We start from the raw sequence: 20,132 nt of genomic DNA, 5'->3' as shown, positions 1-20,132 counted from the left end.
CAAAGCATTTAATTTAGAGTCATTTTAGTGTCTAAGCTCATTTTTGTCAAGCACGCACATTTCACTGGAAATCCCTCTTTCATTGCATCCCGTGCTCTGATTTAGAGAAAGCAGTAGATTAACTGCCTTTCCAGGAGACCTGCTCAACAGACCACAAAGCAGTTTACCACAAAAACCATAAAACACTGACAGGTTTGAGAAATGAAAATTCTGTATCTTTCTCAGTTTCATTTCATTATCAGGCAAAGGAAGGTCACAAATTGATCTAATCCCTTCAACGCTGAATTTAGAGGGTATTAAATACCTTTTAAAAACAGACAGTTGCCTTAGGTAATCCTCTTTCATTGTTTGTCACAGACACATAGGTGCCTGCCATTTATAGGGACATTTCTATTCCATCACTTGAGTCAGATAACACACTCTTTCAAACACTGGAAACAAAACAGCACAATTCCAAGTAAATGCTGTCAAAGCAGGTCAACGTTCCCTAATTTTCTCTGATTCTTCAACAAAATTTTACTCCAAGCAAAAGTGAATGGGCTGAAGTAGTTTACTGCACAGATATATCAAACTGCATTTCCTGTTTTGTCTGTATTCACAAATCTTTCTCCAACAACATACCTCTCCAACAGCTGCATTAGCAGGGTTCATATTTGAATCAACAGTGACAAGGCAATGTATGCAGAAAGGCAAGTTTTTTTTTTGTTTGTTTTTTAATAAAAAAACAGCATTCATTTTCTGTTCCTCCATCATAGGAAGCAGGAGATAAAATTCGTAGTGTTGAGAAGAACAGATCTGTTCAAGCCAAACTGTAACTAACTTCTCTAGAAGTTACAAATTTATTTTATTTAAAGAAAAAAGGCAACAAAAATACATTTAAAAATCAAACTGGAATATTCTGCTCAACACACATCTCTAGGTTTGGGGTTTTGCTTATTTGTTTGTTTCACACTGTTTTCAAGCCCTTATTGAATTTAAGATATTAAACACAAGTCCAAATAAAAATGCTTAATCTTGTTTTACATTTAGAAAACATCTAACCAAAACCACTGTAGCACTTCCAAAATCCTTTTCCTTTTAGAAGAAAAAATGAAATTACACTTAATTTCTTAATTTAGGAAAAGGGTTAAAAAAAAAAATCTGTGTGAAACAGTCAGTTTTGATGAATATCTTTTCTAGGAAAAATTATCAAAGCTGACCCAAACTCAGTACTTTCAGCCTCCCAAAATTCAATCTCTGTTTAATTCATCACTATTTCTCTCTCTTTTTACTTATAATCCTGCTCAAGTCAAAAACCTCAAAATTCATACTATGAGAAGGAAAGCACATTTCCTCCTGTTGTACAGAAAGACTGAAGCATTTAGACCTGTAACAGCTTCCCCAGAGGTGAGGAGAGATTTGGATCATTAAAAGGTTTGCAGCTGAAGAGTGGGAAAAGTTCTTATTTCATTGCACGCATCAGGACATCCATTAGTACCATCACATCCAGGACAATTCTCTTCATATGAAGGAAAATTACTACTTAGCATTCCAACTCAGTCAAGTGTCTTACTAAGTCAGAAAGAAAAAAAAAAAAGTCCTAACAGACAGAAATTAAGATCAGAGGACAAACAAGAACCTTAAAAGAAAGAAAAATGTTGTTTGCCAAGGAGAGAACCTCCCACCTCCAGCCCAAAGTACACTTACTTGGTATGCTCGTATCAATGACTGCACAGCAAGATGATCTTCAACAAGTTTTTCAGCTTTACTTGGTGTCTGGGCCAGGCCATGGCTCTGAAGAAATGATGCCTTTCTTTCCAACTGATCTGGTAGATGGGGATCGTATGCTTGGCCAGCATTAGCATTGCGGAAAAACAAATCCCAGGACTGGACATGTGTACAGAGGAGAAAGGAAGGAAGAAAACTTATTACTTCAAATAAAGTTTCCATCAAATGCATCAGCTTCAAGCTGGAAATCATACCTCACTACATTACAGTATTAAGCATGACTAATAGCCAGCAACAGGAGAGCATAAATTCAACGCAAGATGAAAGGTCTGTATGTCCTGACTGTCTCTGTAACATCATAAGCAATGGCATAAAACAGAAGAGAATATCCCGAGCTGGAAGACACCCACAAGGATCATGGAGTCCAGCTCCTACACATGATACGCTCCACACCTCTGTAGCAACTGCATATTTTTATTTACACACAAACTTTTTTGTCTGATCTCTTACACTGAGCTTGTTCAGTGGAAAACTCTCCAGCACATTTTGCTCTCCAGCAAATCATCTTGGTACATTATTCATTCACACAGCTCTTTTTAACTGATATGTTTATTCAATCAACCAGTAATGGGTATAATAAGTTCGCTGGCTGGTAAAGAGCTATCAGGCCTATAAAACTGAAAACCCTAATAAATGAAATTAATCCATTCCTGTAATGATACTTAAAAGAATTCACGATACTTCAAGATACTCAATGAATATGCTAACTCCAAATCTGTCCGTAAGGGCCTTTCTTGAAAAAACTGTTGAAAAGCAATTACAGCTGTGCTGAGGGAGGCTTGCGGTCTACAATGCTCCCCTGACTAGCTCAGGATACCTTACTACAAAAGAAATTATGGCCCTGGTTTCAGTTGCAGGTCCTAACTTCAGGAGAATACACATTACAGAAACTGAATTACAACAAGCAGAAAATCCTTCCCTTCTATACTTTTACACAAGCCACCTAAAATACTCATTGTTTTGATTCCTTTGTGTATTCTGTAATGTAATACTAATTACACAACAGAAAAGTATTTATAAAATTTTATTTTCATTAATAAATAGTCTTCTTACAGAAATTCCTACAAGCTTCAAGGCATTCAGGAACACTACGAGGGGGCCAGCCTACAACGGCAAAGCCTCACCCAATCTTCCAAGCTTAGGTTGTAGAAGCTGGGGGGACACAACCTGTATGCAAGAATTTCATCAGGAACATGTGTCCAATGCCAGAGAAAATCTCTTTAAAAGACACCTCTTTTGGTTTGTCATTAAGCTGCATTGCTACAAATACGCTAAACATATGTAATTAATCACACTTCTTTTATTCAGACTTGATCTAAACACAGCCTAATTTTATATGCCTTGGCAAATCAAGGCAGAACGTGCTGGTGGTCAGTTCCAGACATATGAATGAAGAGTTCATTCTTCACCCCTTATCACTTACGCTTATTTCATATTTTCTTCTTCACTTGACACATCACCAACCACAGATTAGACGACTGAATTTACAGAACATGCCATAAGTGGCCTACAAGACTGTTAGCGTAAACGTATTGCCCCTGGTATTCCCTCTTACTGTCTGTTAAGAACCATATTTTTACTCCATGCCTATACAGCACCTCATCTGGGAGTTTGCAGCCCCAAGACTGCGGTAAGCAGACACAAGACCTTTGTGTTACAAATAAGACTACTTAAACTGCAGGAATTACTTTGGCAATACACGGTTATTAACTTTCATTAAATTAATAGGTTCCAAACACACATTTTGAACTGTGACAAATCTGACATTTGGTATTCATGCAAAAGTTTTACTAAGAAATATGTTTTGGTTATCTTAAGGTTCCTTCCTCAACTTTTCGAACCCTCATATACACGCATGCAAGGATGATCATAATATTAAAAACAAACAAACAAAAAAAAAAAACCTTCTCATTCAGATTTAAAAGTTATCACAGCGCAGTCCCACAAAAAAAAAAAAAAAAAGGAATATTAAACAAGTGGTCTACTGAGACAGTCGCTAACTAAAACCCAGGGAGACTTGCCCAACAGGCTACCCGTTCAAGAACATGCAGAGGACCCTTTCTTCACGCAAACTCACAAATACAAAGAAATACCTTCAAGTGTTTACACCTGAAGACGCAGCCAGCCGGGACAGAAGGAACCCACACTATTTCTTCTTATTGCATTTTTGAACTTATTGATTAGTTGAGCCGGCTTGACATTTAATCAGAGGGGAGGGAAAATACATCATTTGGCTACAGAAAATTAGTTTTTTCTAGACACACATCCATCAAAGCCTTTAAAAATTTCTGCAGTGTCTTTCAAGATTGATACCAGATTATAGTCTTCAAGTCTTGTGTATCAATGTCAGTCTTTGGCAACAGCATTTACCAAGTGACTGAACAGCCAGAAGACAAACTTGGTCTCACAGCAAACCTAGAGCTTCTCAACTAAATTAGTCATGTTCTTTAAAAAATGGTAGAGGGGGCTTATAATAGAAAAACACTTCTGTGAGAAAAAAAAAAAATGTAGTGATACATGATACATTGCCCTGATTGTGTTTTTTTTTTTTTCTGTCAACAAAACTCTGTTGTAGTTAGCCACGATTTTAATTTCCCAATTAATATAATTCAAGTGATTAAGTGGCACTATTCTACTCATATAATAAAAAACGTTACATTTAGTGTAACAAGCAACATATTAGTTATCTTGATGATTTTTTTTTCTAGTGACATTGTAATACTTACCAACTGCACTGAAGATCACAAAGCCTTAGAAGACACACAGTGAGCATCACTGCATCATTCAAAAAAAAAAATCAAACCAAAAAAGCCCACCTTTTTTCCCCAAGTACATACAACAAGGAAGTGATTACACACTCATGGTAGAGCGGCTGCATACAGGATAAAATGGTAGCCATTATGTACTCAATATCCAACCACGCAGTTTTGTAATTAATCTTGTGATAGTAATAACTGAGCCTTGTCAAGCTTCTCCCTTATGATCTATGGCCCTGACGCCACAATTCAAGCAGAAATGATGATGCCTTTCTCAAAGCCCACATCATTTTATTCTGATTGTTGTTTTAGCTGCTTTAAGAATAGGAAAATTCAAAAGGCAAGGAAGAGCAGGAAGTCACCAGGAACTGATTTACACGAGGAATAAAAGCTCCTATGGAAATAAATGTATATCCTAGACATACAACCATGGTATATAAAGAAAGGAGACATTCTTAAGAAAAGCGCCAATAGTAGCACTGAATGTGGTTATTTCCATGTGATAGCCGTATTTCAAACAGTAGCTTTAAGTAAGCATACATGGGAAGACATGCCTAATCAATTCTTCTGAGAGGGGAATAATTTGAGTAGCCTTGATTAATTGCAGTTTCTAAGTAAAAATGGATAGAGCGTCATTTTAAAAGCCCAGAAAAAAATAAAGCTTTTTCATCTCATTAACAACAAGGAGGTACATCCCCACTGATAAGGAGATATTCATGAGGAAAAAGAGGAAAGAAAAAGTAATGTCTAAAGGCCTAGCACAAACTGGATCTCTGAGCGATGCAGGACACACTGGACAGAACAATGAAATATGAGTGGCCTGCAGAGAGATCCAAATTATTAATGATAACCATAACAAACACCAAAAAAGCTGCTGGTGTCTCTGACATTATTTTCCAACACCTCCACTGCTTTCCATAGCAGAATGACAAAACGACAACCTCAACTAGTGTCATACAGCTACAGCACACATTTTCCTTATTTTTAAGAAAAGAGAGTGACTGCAGTTCTCAATATTTTCACCTTTTTTTTTTTCTTTGTAAAGGCCAAATTAAACAATTTCTGTCAACAAAAATTTGGGGGGTGGATAACTTAGTTTTTACCTGATGAAATACTGCGGTTTTCAAAAAATTTAAAATTAATTTTACTGATGAAACAAAGTAAGAAAAAAAAAGGTGGTCAAAACACTGTTCTCCTCCCCCACCCAACTGAAAAAAAACAAACAAATAAACAATTATTTAAGGAAGAATAGCTGTAAAGGCATTGATGGTACCCATCAATCTTATCCTTTTAAGCCTCAAAAACCTGTCAAACAGTGACTTTACTTCAATTCATTACTGCTGTAATTACCTTACGCACACTAAACCTGGAAAAGAATTCACACATTTTTAAAATGCATCCTGAATCAGTAGGGATCCACTCCCTAGGCCACAACCTATTCCACCAGCACATCTGTCTGTTTGTTCCCAAGAATTTATCAGTTGCTGTTCAGCTTACAAACTGCCACCTTTGGGATGAGGTGACGCAAGACCCCCAGCCTTTTGGTGGGATTTTAGCACTTCCACCCATCCCTAAGCATGAGAAAAGTGAGCTGCTGGGCTCCCAGGACCTGCTCCTTAACGCGAGGCGCTTGAGGAGGGCCGAGCCCTTCAGCACCATGGGCAGCTCCGGCAGGGCTCGGCTCAGCCTCGCAATGCCAGGGGAACCTCGCCGCTGCAGAAGGTGCTCTGCTGCAAGGGGTCTGAACAAGCATGGTCCTTCCTCCTAAGGGACAGGGAGCTGACACAAGCTGATGCAACCTAAAACGGAGATAATCACCCTGCACAGCATTTGTGTGTGAGTTTATCCAGCGCGCTCACAAGACAAAGGCTAAAATCAATGTGGAACACCAATAGCTGGTGAGGGCATCTCAAATTAAATCTATGCATTCACACAATGTACTACCTTGTCTTCAGAGTCGCTGCTGGGTTTGCCACCTCCCAACAGAGCTAAGATCATACACAGCATCCAGAAAAAAAGTTTCCAAACTGCTACTTTTGGTTCCCTTTTTTCTCCTGAACATGAGTCACTTCCTCACTCTCTAGACAGATTATCAGACTTAGAGCAACAAATTCTAAGTGACATTTTGATATACGTGCCTCAAGAATAAGGAAACACACAACCAATTTGGCAAAACATTTTGGGCACAATTCACAATGCTTCTACAGAAAATGGCTCATCTGTTTCAGAATTGATCAGACTTCTCATCAACCACCTAAGTTAATATACATGTATCACCATAAGAGAGCCTTGCTTGTCAGCAGAAAGCTTGTTAAACAAATAAACAACTCCATATGTTTTGCCCTTAAGATAGGAATTTAGCAATAACATCGCCAAAAAAAATGCAAACCACTGAAGTAGCCTGGAGAGAGACAGAAGAATTCACTTCTCAAGATACTTAAGAAGGCTTTTTTGACAATTTCAGATTCAGTTTTAAGGTTACAACTTGCAGTTAGCTAAGAAGATGGTTGTACAGTTCACTTAAGACAGTTTAGAAGTACCAACATATGCCTTTTTTTTTTTTTTTTTTATAACATATGCACTGATATAACCCCATTATGAAAAAAAAAATAAATTAAAAGTATTTTACTTCTTGGATCTTCTTCAGGATATCGTTAATTACTTATCTATCTGCTTCAACAGCCTTTCCATGGAAGAATGCTGAAAGTTTCTGAGTCTAGTGTGGACTTCTCATTCTTTCAGCTGAGGTCACCATACCCATGGCTCCTCTTTACTTTTTTTTTTTACTGCAATATCACATCTTGGAACAATCAATATGTAGGAAATTAGTTTCACAGTTTTCATTTTGCACAAGACTTTCTTTCTGGACTTTTTATAACACAAGTTAAAAACAGGAAAATCAATTCCACTCTTAACCTAATAGCATCATTTACACTTAAGTTTTAGACTTACCTTATGTACACTTTTGGGGTTTTCAAGCCACGCATAATACATTTCCTCCACATAATTCGAATTACTCCCACTCAGGAACGGTTCTGAGGTTCCTGATGAAACATACCGTTGGTCATGTAAAAACACCCTTCTGGCTATATCTTGCTTTCGCAGAAGTTTAATGCCATGCCACTTCACCGTAGCCGCAAACAACTTCAGATGACTCATGGTTGTTTATTTGACAGAAGATCCAAGCCTATTAATAAGACACAAAAAAAAAAATTGGAAAAACAGCAAATGAATTTCAGAGGCATTCAGTCTCACGGTGAAAGCTGAAGTTTATGGCTAGAGTGCTCTTCAACAGATCTCAGGCCTAGGCAGGAAGTTATTTATCCTCAGGAGAGAGGCCATTCCATGGCCGATGGCTGAGCTACATGAAATGCAGTGGACCTGCTGCTGGCTGTCCCCATGCAAAGCAGTTCACCTCACAGGTCCTGTAAGCGATCACATCAGCCTGATTTCTAAGGCAATCACGACACCGCTCGTGCTGCGTGCCCCCGGAGCCCAGGTTCCCTGCGAACAAACGGCCCTGCTAATCATTGACTTCTCCGGAGCTCCTGGCAACTGCAGCTGCTGTTGCGCAGCTGAAAAAAGATGTGACCTTTTAGGAAGCCAAACTGAGGTTGCTTCAACAAACAGTTCCAATCACAAATACAGTGGCTGAAAAAAGCCTGCTGCCATAAAGTTAGGCCACATGCAATGATGCTAACAAAATAATTAAATACTACCAATAATGAGTGCTAGTTAAGCCTTCATATTGACATGAATTGGTGTTACCTTAAGATAAGGCTCAGTTTCATTTTCTCTCCTAACTCACAACATTTAACCCATCCTTTTAATGACCTCTTAGCAACTTTTTAACAAAAAAGCAGATTCCCTTATAACTTGGAACACAATTAAAAGAAAAAAAGGGTGTGAATCTTGGAAATGCTGACTAGCAAAGGGAATCAAAGCTTCTCTTGAGAATAAAAAGAACACACATAGCTTACTGACAGACCAAAAATAGTCTACTCCTAACGCTGAAGATGCTAAAATTGCAGAAGAATAACAGTAATGTGAAAAGAAATTATTCTTTTCACATTCTCCATGGTGCCCAGATACCTGGAAATTATTCCCCAAGGAAGTATCACCAAAATCATATAAAGCAGTATGCAACCCTCCTTTAAACAAAGGAGCAAAAACCACCTCAAAACCACGTGCTCTTCTCTCTCCGCTTGGTGTTTTCAGCCAACTGGCAAGGGTTAGACTACTAGTATGCTGAATCCTCTACACATCAGCATTATTTCCTGTCTACCTGTATTCACTTGTCATTTCCCATTTTACAGATCTAAAGTTTATTACAACATTGACTTCCTCCTGTCCCAACACGTTGCCTATGATTAGGGCTCCTAGTCAACCACAGGGAGAGATAAATACCATCAGCACTGGTTTGAAACCAGAATAAGGCCTGCAACAGCTCATAGCAACTGGGGCAACAGACTTAAAAATATATTGTCTACATACATCATTCTCTCTAAGACATAATTGCACTAAAGCCACTAGAGACATGACATAATTTCACACAACTTAGTAGCATTGCAATGTGCTCTAACAGTAAGAACTGAGATGTCACACGGCCTCTGTACCTGTGCCCATTCTGCCAGATTCTAGCCCAATCTAGCCCATTCTGCTAGATTCTTACTGCGCAGATCTTATCCCATGTGAATCCCACCGTCTGCCACCAAACATCTGCACACATACCTCAGGGGGTGCAGATTTGTTCCTTATCATACTACAGTGACAAACTTCTCAAGCACATGTAATTTCACATTCCTTTGTGCTAAAACGCTTGCCTGGCAGATGTGTAGATCTTTCTAGCACTCAGTGAAAAATGTATAGGAAAGTAAGAATTTAGGAGATTTGAAAATGGATGCAAATTACGCATATGACATAATATATACTAGAAACAAAGAGCTTGTAAGTGTACCAGTCACTTCCTCCAAATTCCATCTGAATTCTGAAATGGGGTCAGAACGATACTTCGAGTTATAACTACTGAACACGTCGCCTACAAGAGCAGATACGCACTACATCATTCCTGTGAAGATACAAAGATCACAGGTGAAGAAAACTGTTATCACAGACACTATTCCCATCTGATGGAAAATTAAAGACTCAGTTTATACGCAGATATGAAAATAAAAAGGACAAAGCTGACAATCGTGTAATTCCAGTCAGATTTCAACTACGGATTCATTTCACTCAACGAAACTGACTTTTTCTTACTTCCTCCTCTTGCACACACTGCTGTTTAGCGCAGCTGTCAGCAGCTAATCGAACTGGAGACCACCAGCATGATCACAGACCATTCCAGCCTACTCAGCCTTCAGACTGTCGGTCAAAAATCAGTACACAGGACAGCAGGCAGAAAGCAGAAATAGGTAGAATCGTTCACTCTGCTACGCTTCCTAAATCAACCCCTGAAATGAAAACAGTGATTGGCAAGACATCAAGCTGAGCAAGAAACAACCTAAAGGAAGATATTAATTAAACCTCTACCAGAGATCTAATAAATAAGAAAGAAGCAATGAAGCAGAACAAACACCTGATATTTAACGCACCAAAGCCCCTTTACCATGTTGGAAGTAAATGAAAGCCCTAAGCAGGTGAAAATCTCTACAGCTGTTCTGCAGTACTGGACGTGTGTCTCACAATATGAGCTAGCTTTCACCCTGGCACCCTCAAGTCTGGATGTGACCCAATGTCATAGACAGTTGTGGGAATTGTTCTAGATAGGTTTCTGGAGGGTGCAGAAGCACACGAAAAAGAAAACAAATCTGATAACAAAGTGTTTGTCCAGCTTTTTTCAAGATCACATTAAATATGTTGCAAAGGCTAGTATCTTTTGGAAGCATCTCCAAAAACTGCAACAGATCACCAAGGGGCATGGAATAGTTTTATCAAATAAAGGTGCTTCAGGAATATATAACTCCACACGCTAAGTGCTTTTCATTTCAGCCATGGCACCACACTGTATAAAGGTGCACAGCTCTGCATCCATAAAATTGAACGGGAGGACGCTTACAGGCTACGCGTTCATAGAACCACAGAACCATTTAGGTTGGAAAAAGCCTCCACGATCACCAAGTACAACTGTTAACCTTGCGCTGCCAAGTCTATCACTAAGCCGCATCCCTAAGTACCACACCCACACGTCTTTTGAATACCTCCAAGGATGGTGACTCAGCCACCTGGGCAGCCTTTCTCAGTGCTGCACAGACCTTTCTGTGAAGAAATTTTTCCTGTTACCCAACCTAAACCTCCCCTGGTGCAGCTTGAGGCCGTTGCCTCTTGTCCTATCACACATTGCTTGGGAGGAAACCAATCTCCACGCTGGGACAGCCCTCCTTTAAGGTATCTATCTGTAGAGAGCAAAAAGGTCTCCCCTGAGCCTCCTCTTCTCCAGGCTGAACAAGCCCAGCTCCCTCAGCCACTCCTCAGCAGACTCGTGCTCTAGACCTTGTTCCAGCTTCGTCGCCCTTCTCTGGACCCGCTCGAGCACCTCGATGTCCTTCTTGTAGCGAGGGGCCCAAAACTGAACACAGTACTCGAGGTGCGGCCTCACCAGAGCCGAGTACAGGGGAGATCACCCCCTAGCCCTGCCGCCACACGGCTCCTGACACCACCCAGGCTGCTGCCGGCTCGGTGCTGCAGGGCGCGGCACCGGGCTGGTGCCTGGGTTTCTCTCCGCCCACCTCAGCCCCTCGGGCCCGACCACCGTTTAACCGCGCTCCCACCGGAGCACAGACCGCCCCCCCGGCACCCCCGCGCCGCCCCCCGCCCGGCCGCAGCTCCCGGCCCCGGCGCCCCCCGCCCCGCCCCGCCCCGCCCCGCCGCGGACCGACCTGGCCGGGCCGGGCCCGGGCCGCGCTGAGGGAGGGGAGGGGAGGGGAGGGCGGGGCCGGGCGGGGACCGTTACCTGCGTCACGTGAGCCGCGCGCGCACGGAGGTCGCGGCGGGGCGGGGCCGCCTCGCGCAGGCCACGCCCCCTCCCCCTCTCCCGCCTCCCCTCAGCCCGGACCCCGCGGCCCCTCAGCGCGGCGCCCCCGCCGCCATGTTGGGGCCGCGCCCCGCAGCCCTGGCGCCTCGGTCGCGTTCAGCGCTTTGTAGTGCCGCTTTTTCGCAGGCTCCGAGCCGCCCCCCTCAGCCTCACGGTGCTCTGCGGCACGGCCTCAGTGCTGCGGGCTCAGAGCAGCCCTGCGAAGGGAGAGGCGCTGCCCCCGGCTGGCCAGGTGCTGGCTGAGCCCCCTGGCAAGGGGTGGCACAGCGCTGGGCGCTACAGCTGCTAATTGGGCGCCAGCCTCATTAGGAGCAGGCAGAAGCCATCTTCAGAGCAATCACGGTATGCTGACTGAACGTGAATTCAACTAAAAATTATGGTGAGGACAAGCAGGCCTTCCCTCCACCTCGGAGGGAAACCCGTGTGTCACATCTGGCTGAGCAGGGCACGCAGGGCTGGGCGGACACCAAGATTTTCTGTAGGGTTTAAGTGTTTATTGTGTTCCCTGTAGCCTTTCCCCTTTTCCACAACTTTTTTTTTTTTTTAAATGCTTCACACAGTGGGAATATGCACGCTTGAAACAGCAAAATTCTCACTGTGTTACCGTGCTTTGGAGCAAATCCCAAGTGTCCCAGTGCTTGTCAGAACTATTTATTTCTCTCCTCTCACTCCCACTCAACTGCCAGTGCCTGTCCCATCAGCTCCTGCTGCGCTAAGGATCTGATGCCAGCTCTGTACTGAACTGATGTTTGTATGTCAGAGAAGTTTTGCACTTCTCTGACAAATATGTAACAGAGGATAGTTGCAATGGTGCCTCTGGAATGGAAGTTGGATGTAAAAACTGGATATTGTGTCGAAAAACACACTGCCTGATTATATCTTCATTTACTTCATTTACTTAACTCAGGCATGAGTTAACAAGACTAGAAGCAACCTGCTTTAAGAAACCAAAAAAAAAACAAAGCACACTTTAACAAATCCAGAACCAAACTGGTTTTGGAAATACACTGCGTTGCCCTTTGGTTCTCCTAAACAGCAAGGGGCTTGATGTGACCTATCATTTTTTCTACTGTATAGCATCTCATGACTGTAACACGGTCCTCTGTCCTTGCTTGGTTCTGGTACATCAGTATCCTTGCCGGATCAGCAGATATTTGCAATCAGCATTGCGGTTCCTATGGTTAATTGCTTCACACAACTCTCTCAATAACACAGCATGACTTCTCAGTAGGCTTGTTTCTTCAAAGGGTAATCTCATAGGAGGTGGTCTGGATACAGGATTACTCATAGAAGGACAATCTCATTAACAGCTTCCCCTCCTGAGATAGATGTATTTGTATATTTTTGGCAACTCTTAGTTGTTACTGGTAATGCAATTCCACTAGAGATGATGCTTACCAGAAGTTCTCATAGGCCAAGTCTAGAAACTCCATTTTACTTTATTTCCCAATGTATTTATTACACATTAAATCTAAAAACGTATTCATAGGTTCGCATCTAGAGTACCGTCTCTTAAAGCAAGGCACATGGGAAATGCTAAGGCAAGTGTTCACTTTGAGCCTAACAATACAAGCAGTGCATATCCTGTGATGCTTGCAGTAGTTGGCTCAAAGGAGTTCCAGTGAACACCCTTCCCTGCTTCTTATCTGCAGCAGGTGCACAGCCAGGTTCAGCACATTCCGCTTGCTACTACTACGAAGTCAACACGTGAATCCATGCCCCTAATGCACCAGTGCTTTCTCCCAGTCTCTTTTATCTTGCTTTTTGTCAGCGGAACAGGGACCCAGGGACATGGTAGATGCTCCATTGTTGGAGGTTTTGAGGCAAGACTGGACAAAGCCCTGGTCCGACTCCAGTGTTGACCCTGCTTTGAGCAGGAGGTTGCCCAGTCTGGCCTCCAAAGTTCCTGCAGGCATGACAGAAGCATCTGTGTTTCATACCAATTTCACAGCAGAAGTCATGGCAAGTCTAAGGTTAAGCATGCAGTTATGATTTGGTCAACAGTTAGACTCTTACCTGTAGTTTTAGATGGATAGCACCTGTCTCATTTTCAATTTTTCTTCATTCTAAGTTTTCAGGCTATATTGCCCTGGATGGAACAGTGCCTTAGAAGTACAGAATGCTTTCCTGAAGATGAAGGTAACTGGAAGAAGCTTCTCAACCGATTCTGGCCAACAGGTTGTTTTCAAGTTTGTTCTCGTTCTTCAAACATATTCATAGGTAGAATCACACTGTAGGAACCTGCTTATGGATCCGTGGATCCATTTGAGAGAGATAAACTAGGCAATAAAGCCAAATGAAAATCATTAAAACATAACTTCTGTCTGGCTTTCACAAGTGTTTGCTAGTAGATTAACCCACTACAAATACAGTAACAACAACCCTTTGCTGTAATTATTTTTCTGATACGTGACTTTATTATATCCAGGAAGCACATACAAAGCAGCAAGAGGGGTAGGCTAGGGAAGAACACCGGCATACAACATTTAGCTTCCAGATAATGAATTCTTGTTGAAATTACACAGAGCACTAAACTTATCCTAGTATTTTATTGGGAAGTTAACAAGGGAAGCAACAAAGTGTCTTCCCACTAACTGTGGAAGTGAATCAATACTGGCACTGCAAAAAAGCCTGCCAGCATTTGGTATGTTGATGACAAGCGAAGCAGTGCTAACTGCTGTTTCCTTAACTCAGAAAGAATTTGAAATGCTAGTTTTTCTATTTTAACAATGGGTTAGGAGAAAATTGCTAGAAAATTGTTTTCAATATTTGTAGGTGTTTCATTAGAGACTCCTCACAAAAAAAAAAAAAAAAAAAAAAAAAAAAAAAAAAGTATTTATTCTTGATAACTTTATTTTAGCTACATCTAAAACACACCACATTTTTTTCAGATTGTCCTTTTAGGTGAAAATAAAACTCTAAGGTACCCTGACATCAGCAATGGAAGAATTATCCTCATCTTTCATTCTATACCACTGGCTGTGTTTTCTTCAGGAGGATCTATTTTGATTTTTAATGCTATTTAACCTGATGAGGGAATGTGTAATTATCTTACCTCTTCTTTAATTTGGAAGAAAATAAATAAGGCAAGACACTTCACCATCAGTTAAAACTTCTAGGGTATCTGAGGTTTGCAGCTCTCACTGGGAGTAGGTTTGCTAATGAAGCTTTTGAAGCCACAGTGGTAGTGTCTGATTGTAATTGCTGAAAGGTGATTCTTGAAGAGGTTTATTTGCACTAATCAACACCATGTTGTGCCTCAAAGCCTGAGTTCTCTTAGATGCACTGTTCCTACCGAGTTATTCTCCAGTAACTATACAGCCTTTTCTGTTTACTTCTGTTCTGGCACCATATCTGTTGTTTTTTTTGTTTGTTGTTTTTTTTAATGGAATCCTTTGAAGCTGCTCTTCAAACCTGTTGTACAGTTAAAACTTCGTAATTTCTTTCTAACACTTTCCTCTTGCAGCCCCCAACCCCTTCTCCCCTGTTGCCTGACCCAAAGGGACCGTTATCAAAAGTGTTAATGTAAAATATCCAAGGGCTCAAGGGTGGGCTGTAAACATCAAATCTATCACATCCAGAGTAACAATAATTTCTTTGTTTCTAAATGGCCACCATTAGGAAAATTTCACAATGCTGGAAGCAGCTAGACCATATTAGAATTTCTTATCTATAACTGAAGCAGCTTTGCGCTTCCTTTAATCTTTGTTGCCTGTATTTTACTGTAAAGTTGTTCTTCTTGTAGGAAAGTAGGAAAGTAGGAAAGTACTCCTTGTAGGAGTAGGAAATAGTCTGAGAATCTCAGTCATCAAGATGAGCTCACAGTTCGTGTTTCACCTGGCCTGCAAATCCATTAGCAGCCGCCATATCACTGGATGGATTTTCAGAAAAAATAATGGTGGTGTTATTGGAAAAATGCAACAGCTCAGCCAAAGCTTGCCCCCAACATGTTGTTTTGTGCTTATTTTATTAGCTCAACGTAAGTTGTTCTCAATTTGCTCTAAATTCCTTGCAAACTAAATTGCTGTACTGCTCAGGCTTTCACATTACGTGTCCTCCCATTTTACAAATCTTCATCTGGATGCTGAGCTCACTGAATCATATCAACACTTCTTAACATGAGGCAGCTGTGGTGCTCTGGATCTAACACTGTAAGTTTTTGTTTCTCTAGTTTTCTTGCCAGGCCAGCAAACAAAGGGCGCCTTTAGGGTGTTTGTTTTACTAAGGTGAGAGCGGTGCTGCTACAGCTCTATTTTAAAGCATTTTGAGTGCGTTTGTGAAATCCTGGGCTGATTAATCATAATATCACCTTGATCGCACAGTACGCTACATGAAGAAGAAAACCATCAAGTGAAAAGCAGAAGCCACAGTGAGATGAGATTTAGATCATAATGATGTTAGGTTTGGATTTTTATCCCTATTTTTATCCTGTTGCATGTCAGTCAAAGGCAATTACAGACATTGCCTTAAAAGAGCAGAGGACCTTTCCGGCATAACACCCGCTCCCATGGACTTGCACGCTGTTTGTGGAAGGCTGTCACTGAAGCCAATTAAAGAAAAAAATAGAGAACTCTGTAAAGATATTTGGAAAGTGAGAGATAAATCCTACCTGTCATTTCATACTCAATCCAGCCAACAAATCATGAGCCTCACTCATTACCACCGCTGCACGTTGTAGCAAGAGAAGGATCTAGCTCTGAGTAGCAAGGATTGCGTGTCACTTTGGGGACTGTGATTAGCCCAAGTCTTACGTAAATGAGTCTGAAGCTGACAGTTCACTCAATGCTCTAAAACCGCTAAGAATAGCTGGCACACACTGTCACCACGGGCGCTCCGCGTGCGACAGAGGCTTAGACGGAGCGAGGTGGAGACTGAATTACGATCCCTCGTGCAGACAGGGTGAGCCTTGCAGGCCACGGCTGAGCTCATCGGCGAGACACCACTGAAGAGCCGAGTGGCAACGTGGCCAGCAGACCAGAGCACAAAGAGAGGAAGCAAGCATTTTGTGTAAACAAAGCCTTTCAGACGGAGTTAGCACCTTCCCAAACACGGGCCAAAACACACATGGGTCTCATCTGGGAGGTCAAATTTTGTGGCACTTCTCTGTTTTACCTTTGTAACAAAAACGTACAACCTGTATCACCTGAACCCTAACAGAGCAGCTCAGGTCCCTGACCTTCTGTCTCATTCTCTCACCCAGACGACCTTAGATAATCTCCCCCACCTGGGCATATTCATTTTTGGAAATACCTAAGATACAAACTACTAAACATGACAGTATGGTACTTTGGCCACCAGTTACTCGTATTTTGTCTCAACCCTGAAGAAATACTAAAGCAGCAGTGAATACCTGGCATTATCTTTTATTTTGAAACAACAGATCTGGTCATTGTGATCTAAACATCACATGCACACCATTCAATAAAGCACTGGCTGAGTATTACGAGGGATCAGGATTTGAAGCTGGATTTAACTTCTGAAGTCATAGTTCTATCGGATCATTGCCACAAGTTTTCAGAACAGCAAAGCCTTACTTAGCCTGGTCATTTAAATGTATAAATGCATTATTTGACCATAGACCAAATGTTTTTCATGGGTACAATTTTACACAAATCTGTCAGGAGCTTTTACTGGACTGTAACAGAAACCAATCTAAAAGTAATTTATTGACATTTTGGGGGCTATCTGAAGGTTGCATGTAATCAAGATTTGAGGCAAAAATGGGGATGTTTGTTTAAAGCAAACAGGAATTCAATTATCCTTGAAACCCTTGAAACTGCTGGGACCAAAAGCTTTCCTAATAGGCAAAGGAAACAACGCCCAAAACTGACATGCAGAAGGTGCAAGTTCATCTGATTGTTCCTGGATCTCACATGCCAATGACTGACAAACAATTTTAAGCAGTCAAAAACAAAAAATCACAAAGTCATCTGTCTTCCACCTGACTAAGTACTTAATTTGCACTAAAAAAACACTAGTCCTCATGATTGCCCATAATCAAGTGGTCAAGTTTCAGATAGCAAAAAAAAAGCTTAAATTTCATTGCATTATTAATCTCCTGTATTTGGCTGTTATTTTGTGTGTGTGGAGATGGCAGAATGAAGGACTGGTGGACCCAATCAATCAGTAGGTGTTTTTTTCATCATCAATGCTCAGGGAATTGTCATCACCAACAATAAAGTCTAAACGCCACTTGGCTGAGATTTACAGCACGAAAGAATTAGAAGCCGCCTTCTCTCCAGTTATGGTATGTTCAGTCCTTCCTCAGCACACGCTGATCTTTTTGTCTTTCTCCTCAAAATGCAAAAGTTTTGATTTTCCACAGCTTGTAGCAATCAGGCATCCCTTAATTCCTGACCCATATTTGGAGTAGGTCAAGTAATTATGAATGAAAATGCCACTTTGTTTGTACGAATTTTGTTTATGACAGAGATTAAGTTATTAAATTTATACTCCTGGCATCTTATTAATACTGTTCTGCTGTAAAATTCCTCAGGCAACAGGCAAAATAATGACTTAAAACTCCTGCAGAATAATTACCTTACAATGCAGGCATTTTGAAGACAGCGTTAGCTCTGGATTTGAAAATACAATTTTTTAGGACCTTATCCATTATATAAAAGGGTGCAAAACACAATTACCTTAATTTATTTTCATGACATTTTGGTTCGGGTCCAATCAATTCTTAGTACATTAAAGAAAATCTTGTCGTTATTCAATGATGAAATTTAGCTATTCAAAGCAGTTTTCTTAACCTTTAATTTTGAAAATGTAAATCTTCAGATCTTAGCAAAATGAACTTCTTGCCATGGTCACACACTTTGATTTATACAATATCATTTTTGTAACTGGTGTGCCAAGGCATTCTGAAGAATGAAATAAATTAACAAATTCAGCATTTTCCATCAAATTCCAGCTGAAAGCAGTGTACATCTGAACAAGAGTGATGTCCTTACTAATAAAGGCACACAAGAGGGTTCTTCCAATGCATCTCTAAAGCAGATTTAGTAAACTACATCTAAATCTTAAGTGGATACTCCTCAAAATTAATTAGCTTGATTTAGCTTCGCTTCCAACTGGAAATAAACAGTTTTATACACACATTAAATTTTTGGGTTGACCTGTGTGGTGCCAGGAGTTGGGCTCGATGATCCTTCTGGGTCCCTTCCAACTTGGGATATTCGACGATTCTATTCTATGATAAAGGTCATCGTTTGAGATAATTAACTTGCCTGAATGTTCGTTCCTTTGTAGGTACACCTGATGTGAAAACAGCATAACAGATTAATTCAGCAAGTAGATTTCCTTTCAAAGTGAAACAGTCCAAATTCCTGCAATGGGAAAAAAAAAATATTTTGCAGAAGCTCTGCTGTGTACAGGTTCCACTGCTCTCTGCTTGGGAGGTTTACAGCTGATTAACTATGCATTAACAACCTGCTCTCCCAATGGTTTGTGACAGCTTCTTGGAGCTGCTGCAAAATATGCATCAACCAGCGTGCACAGCATGGTGTGTGCGCATCCCCATGCATCCATAAAGCTCCTGGCCCTGTGCCACAGTATTACTGAGAAAACTTGGAACATACCAGGGCTTCCTTTAACTGCGCACCAAGCGCCACCTGCCAGAACCACGTAATTAACCCTAGCTGACAGCTCCGTTAAACAAAAATTGATGGTATTGCTGTAATGGAGTTATCAGTGACAGATACCTCCTGTACAGCTTCCAGGTCACACTCACTTAAGCAATGATAAATGAGCATAAAGCACTGTTAGCACAAACCAAGATCATAAATACTCAATTTTTAGTTAAAAAAAAATAATAATAAAAAAAAGCAACTTCAGACAGCTGCAGCATCTTGCAATTTCCATGGCTTTATGGCTGTGTTCACTCTTGTCAAAAATGTACCACAAAATACAAAAAGGAGGGTTTTGGTAGATATATGGATGCTTATATAAATATAGATATGTATTGATGTATATATATATACACATATATACATATATATACACACACACACACACAAGTTCTCCATCCAGACTTCACTAATGCTGCTTCACCATACTCTGGTTGATCCACAAATACATTGGTGAACCTGAAGGAATTTGAAGCCGCTCTTGGTAACCCAGCATTCTACATCCATCCATCCATCCTTCCTGGGAAGTTACTTAGGCTGAGAGAACATTTGAACAGCTTGGAATGTAAACATTGGGTGTTGAGAAATTTGGTTGTCTGGGACTCCAGTATCCAAGTACTGACATAGCTGGGAAGCCAATGGTTTGCAACTGAGAAAGAAAAAGACAACTGTGGGATTGCAATTGTGGTTTATCCCCAAGGAGTTTTCTCGTCAGGGCTGTACTTGCCATTAACGAAATTTATTCCTGAGCGAGGTTGCCAGCCACAGTTAGATTGGTGGCAGGTTGGGACAGGAGACTGGCAGCCACTTTCCCAAAGCAGAAGCAGAGTCTTGGAGCAAGTTCTCATGTTTCCTCATCACCTGGGATTTACAGGTTATACCATGAACAGCACCAACCCTGTTCTACCCAGTCCAACTGCCTGAAGCCTACCACCTCCAGGCTGTCCA

The 20,132-nt window shown here is 41.2% G+C and overlaps 1 protein-coding gene and 1 long non-coding RNA gene across 8 annotated transcripts in view; both read right to left on the bottom strand.

Moving 5' to 3' along the window:
- OGDHL (oxoglutarate dehydrogenase L) overlaps nt 1-11,537 on the bottom strand; it is a 57,059-nt gene extending 45,522 nt beyond the window's left edge. Inside the window, exons 1-5 of one of the 7 annotated variants that reach the window (XM_068687954.1) lie at nt 11,399-11,453; nt 9,780-9,973; nt 9,481-9,591; nt 7,476-7,710; nt 1,687-1,866 (exon numbers count right to left, since the gene is read on the bottom strand). In XM_068687954.1, the coding sequence (XP_068544055.1) occupies nt 1,687-1,866; nt 7,476-7,682 (387 nt within the window). In that variant the 5' untranslated portion in view covers nt 7,683-7,710; nt 9,481-9,591; nt 9,780-9,973; nt 11,399-11,453. The other 6 variants (XM_068687950.1, XM_068687952.1, XM_068687955.1 and 3 more) reach the window with 6 other exon arrangements.
- Nucleotides 11,538-12,972: 1,435 nt separating this feature from the next.
- LOC137859195 (uncharacterized) lies at nt 12,973-14,813 on the bottom strand. The gene is made up of 3 exons (XR_011098188.1): nt 14,609-14,813; nt 13,570-13,832; nt 12,973-13,459 (listed from the first exon to the last, which is right to left on the bottom strand). It is a non-coding gene; the product is annotated as an uncharacterized lncRNA (long non-coding RNA).
- Between the last annotated feature and the right edge of the window lie 5,319 nt (nt 14,814-20,132).

This window comes from Anas acuta, chromosome 7, assembly GCF_963932015.1.
Source record: "Anas acuta chromosome 7, bAnaAcu1.1, whole genome shotgun sequence".
Lineage (NCBI taxonomy): Eukaryota > Metazoa > Chordata > Aves > Anseriformes > Anatidae > Anas > Anas acuta.
This window is presented reverse-complemented; position numbering and strand designations above follow the sequence as displayed.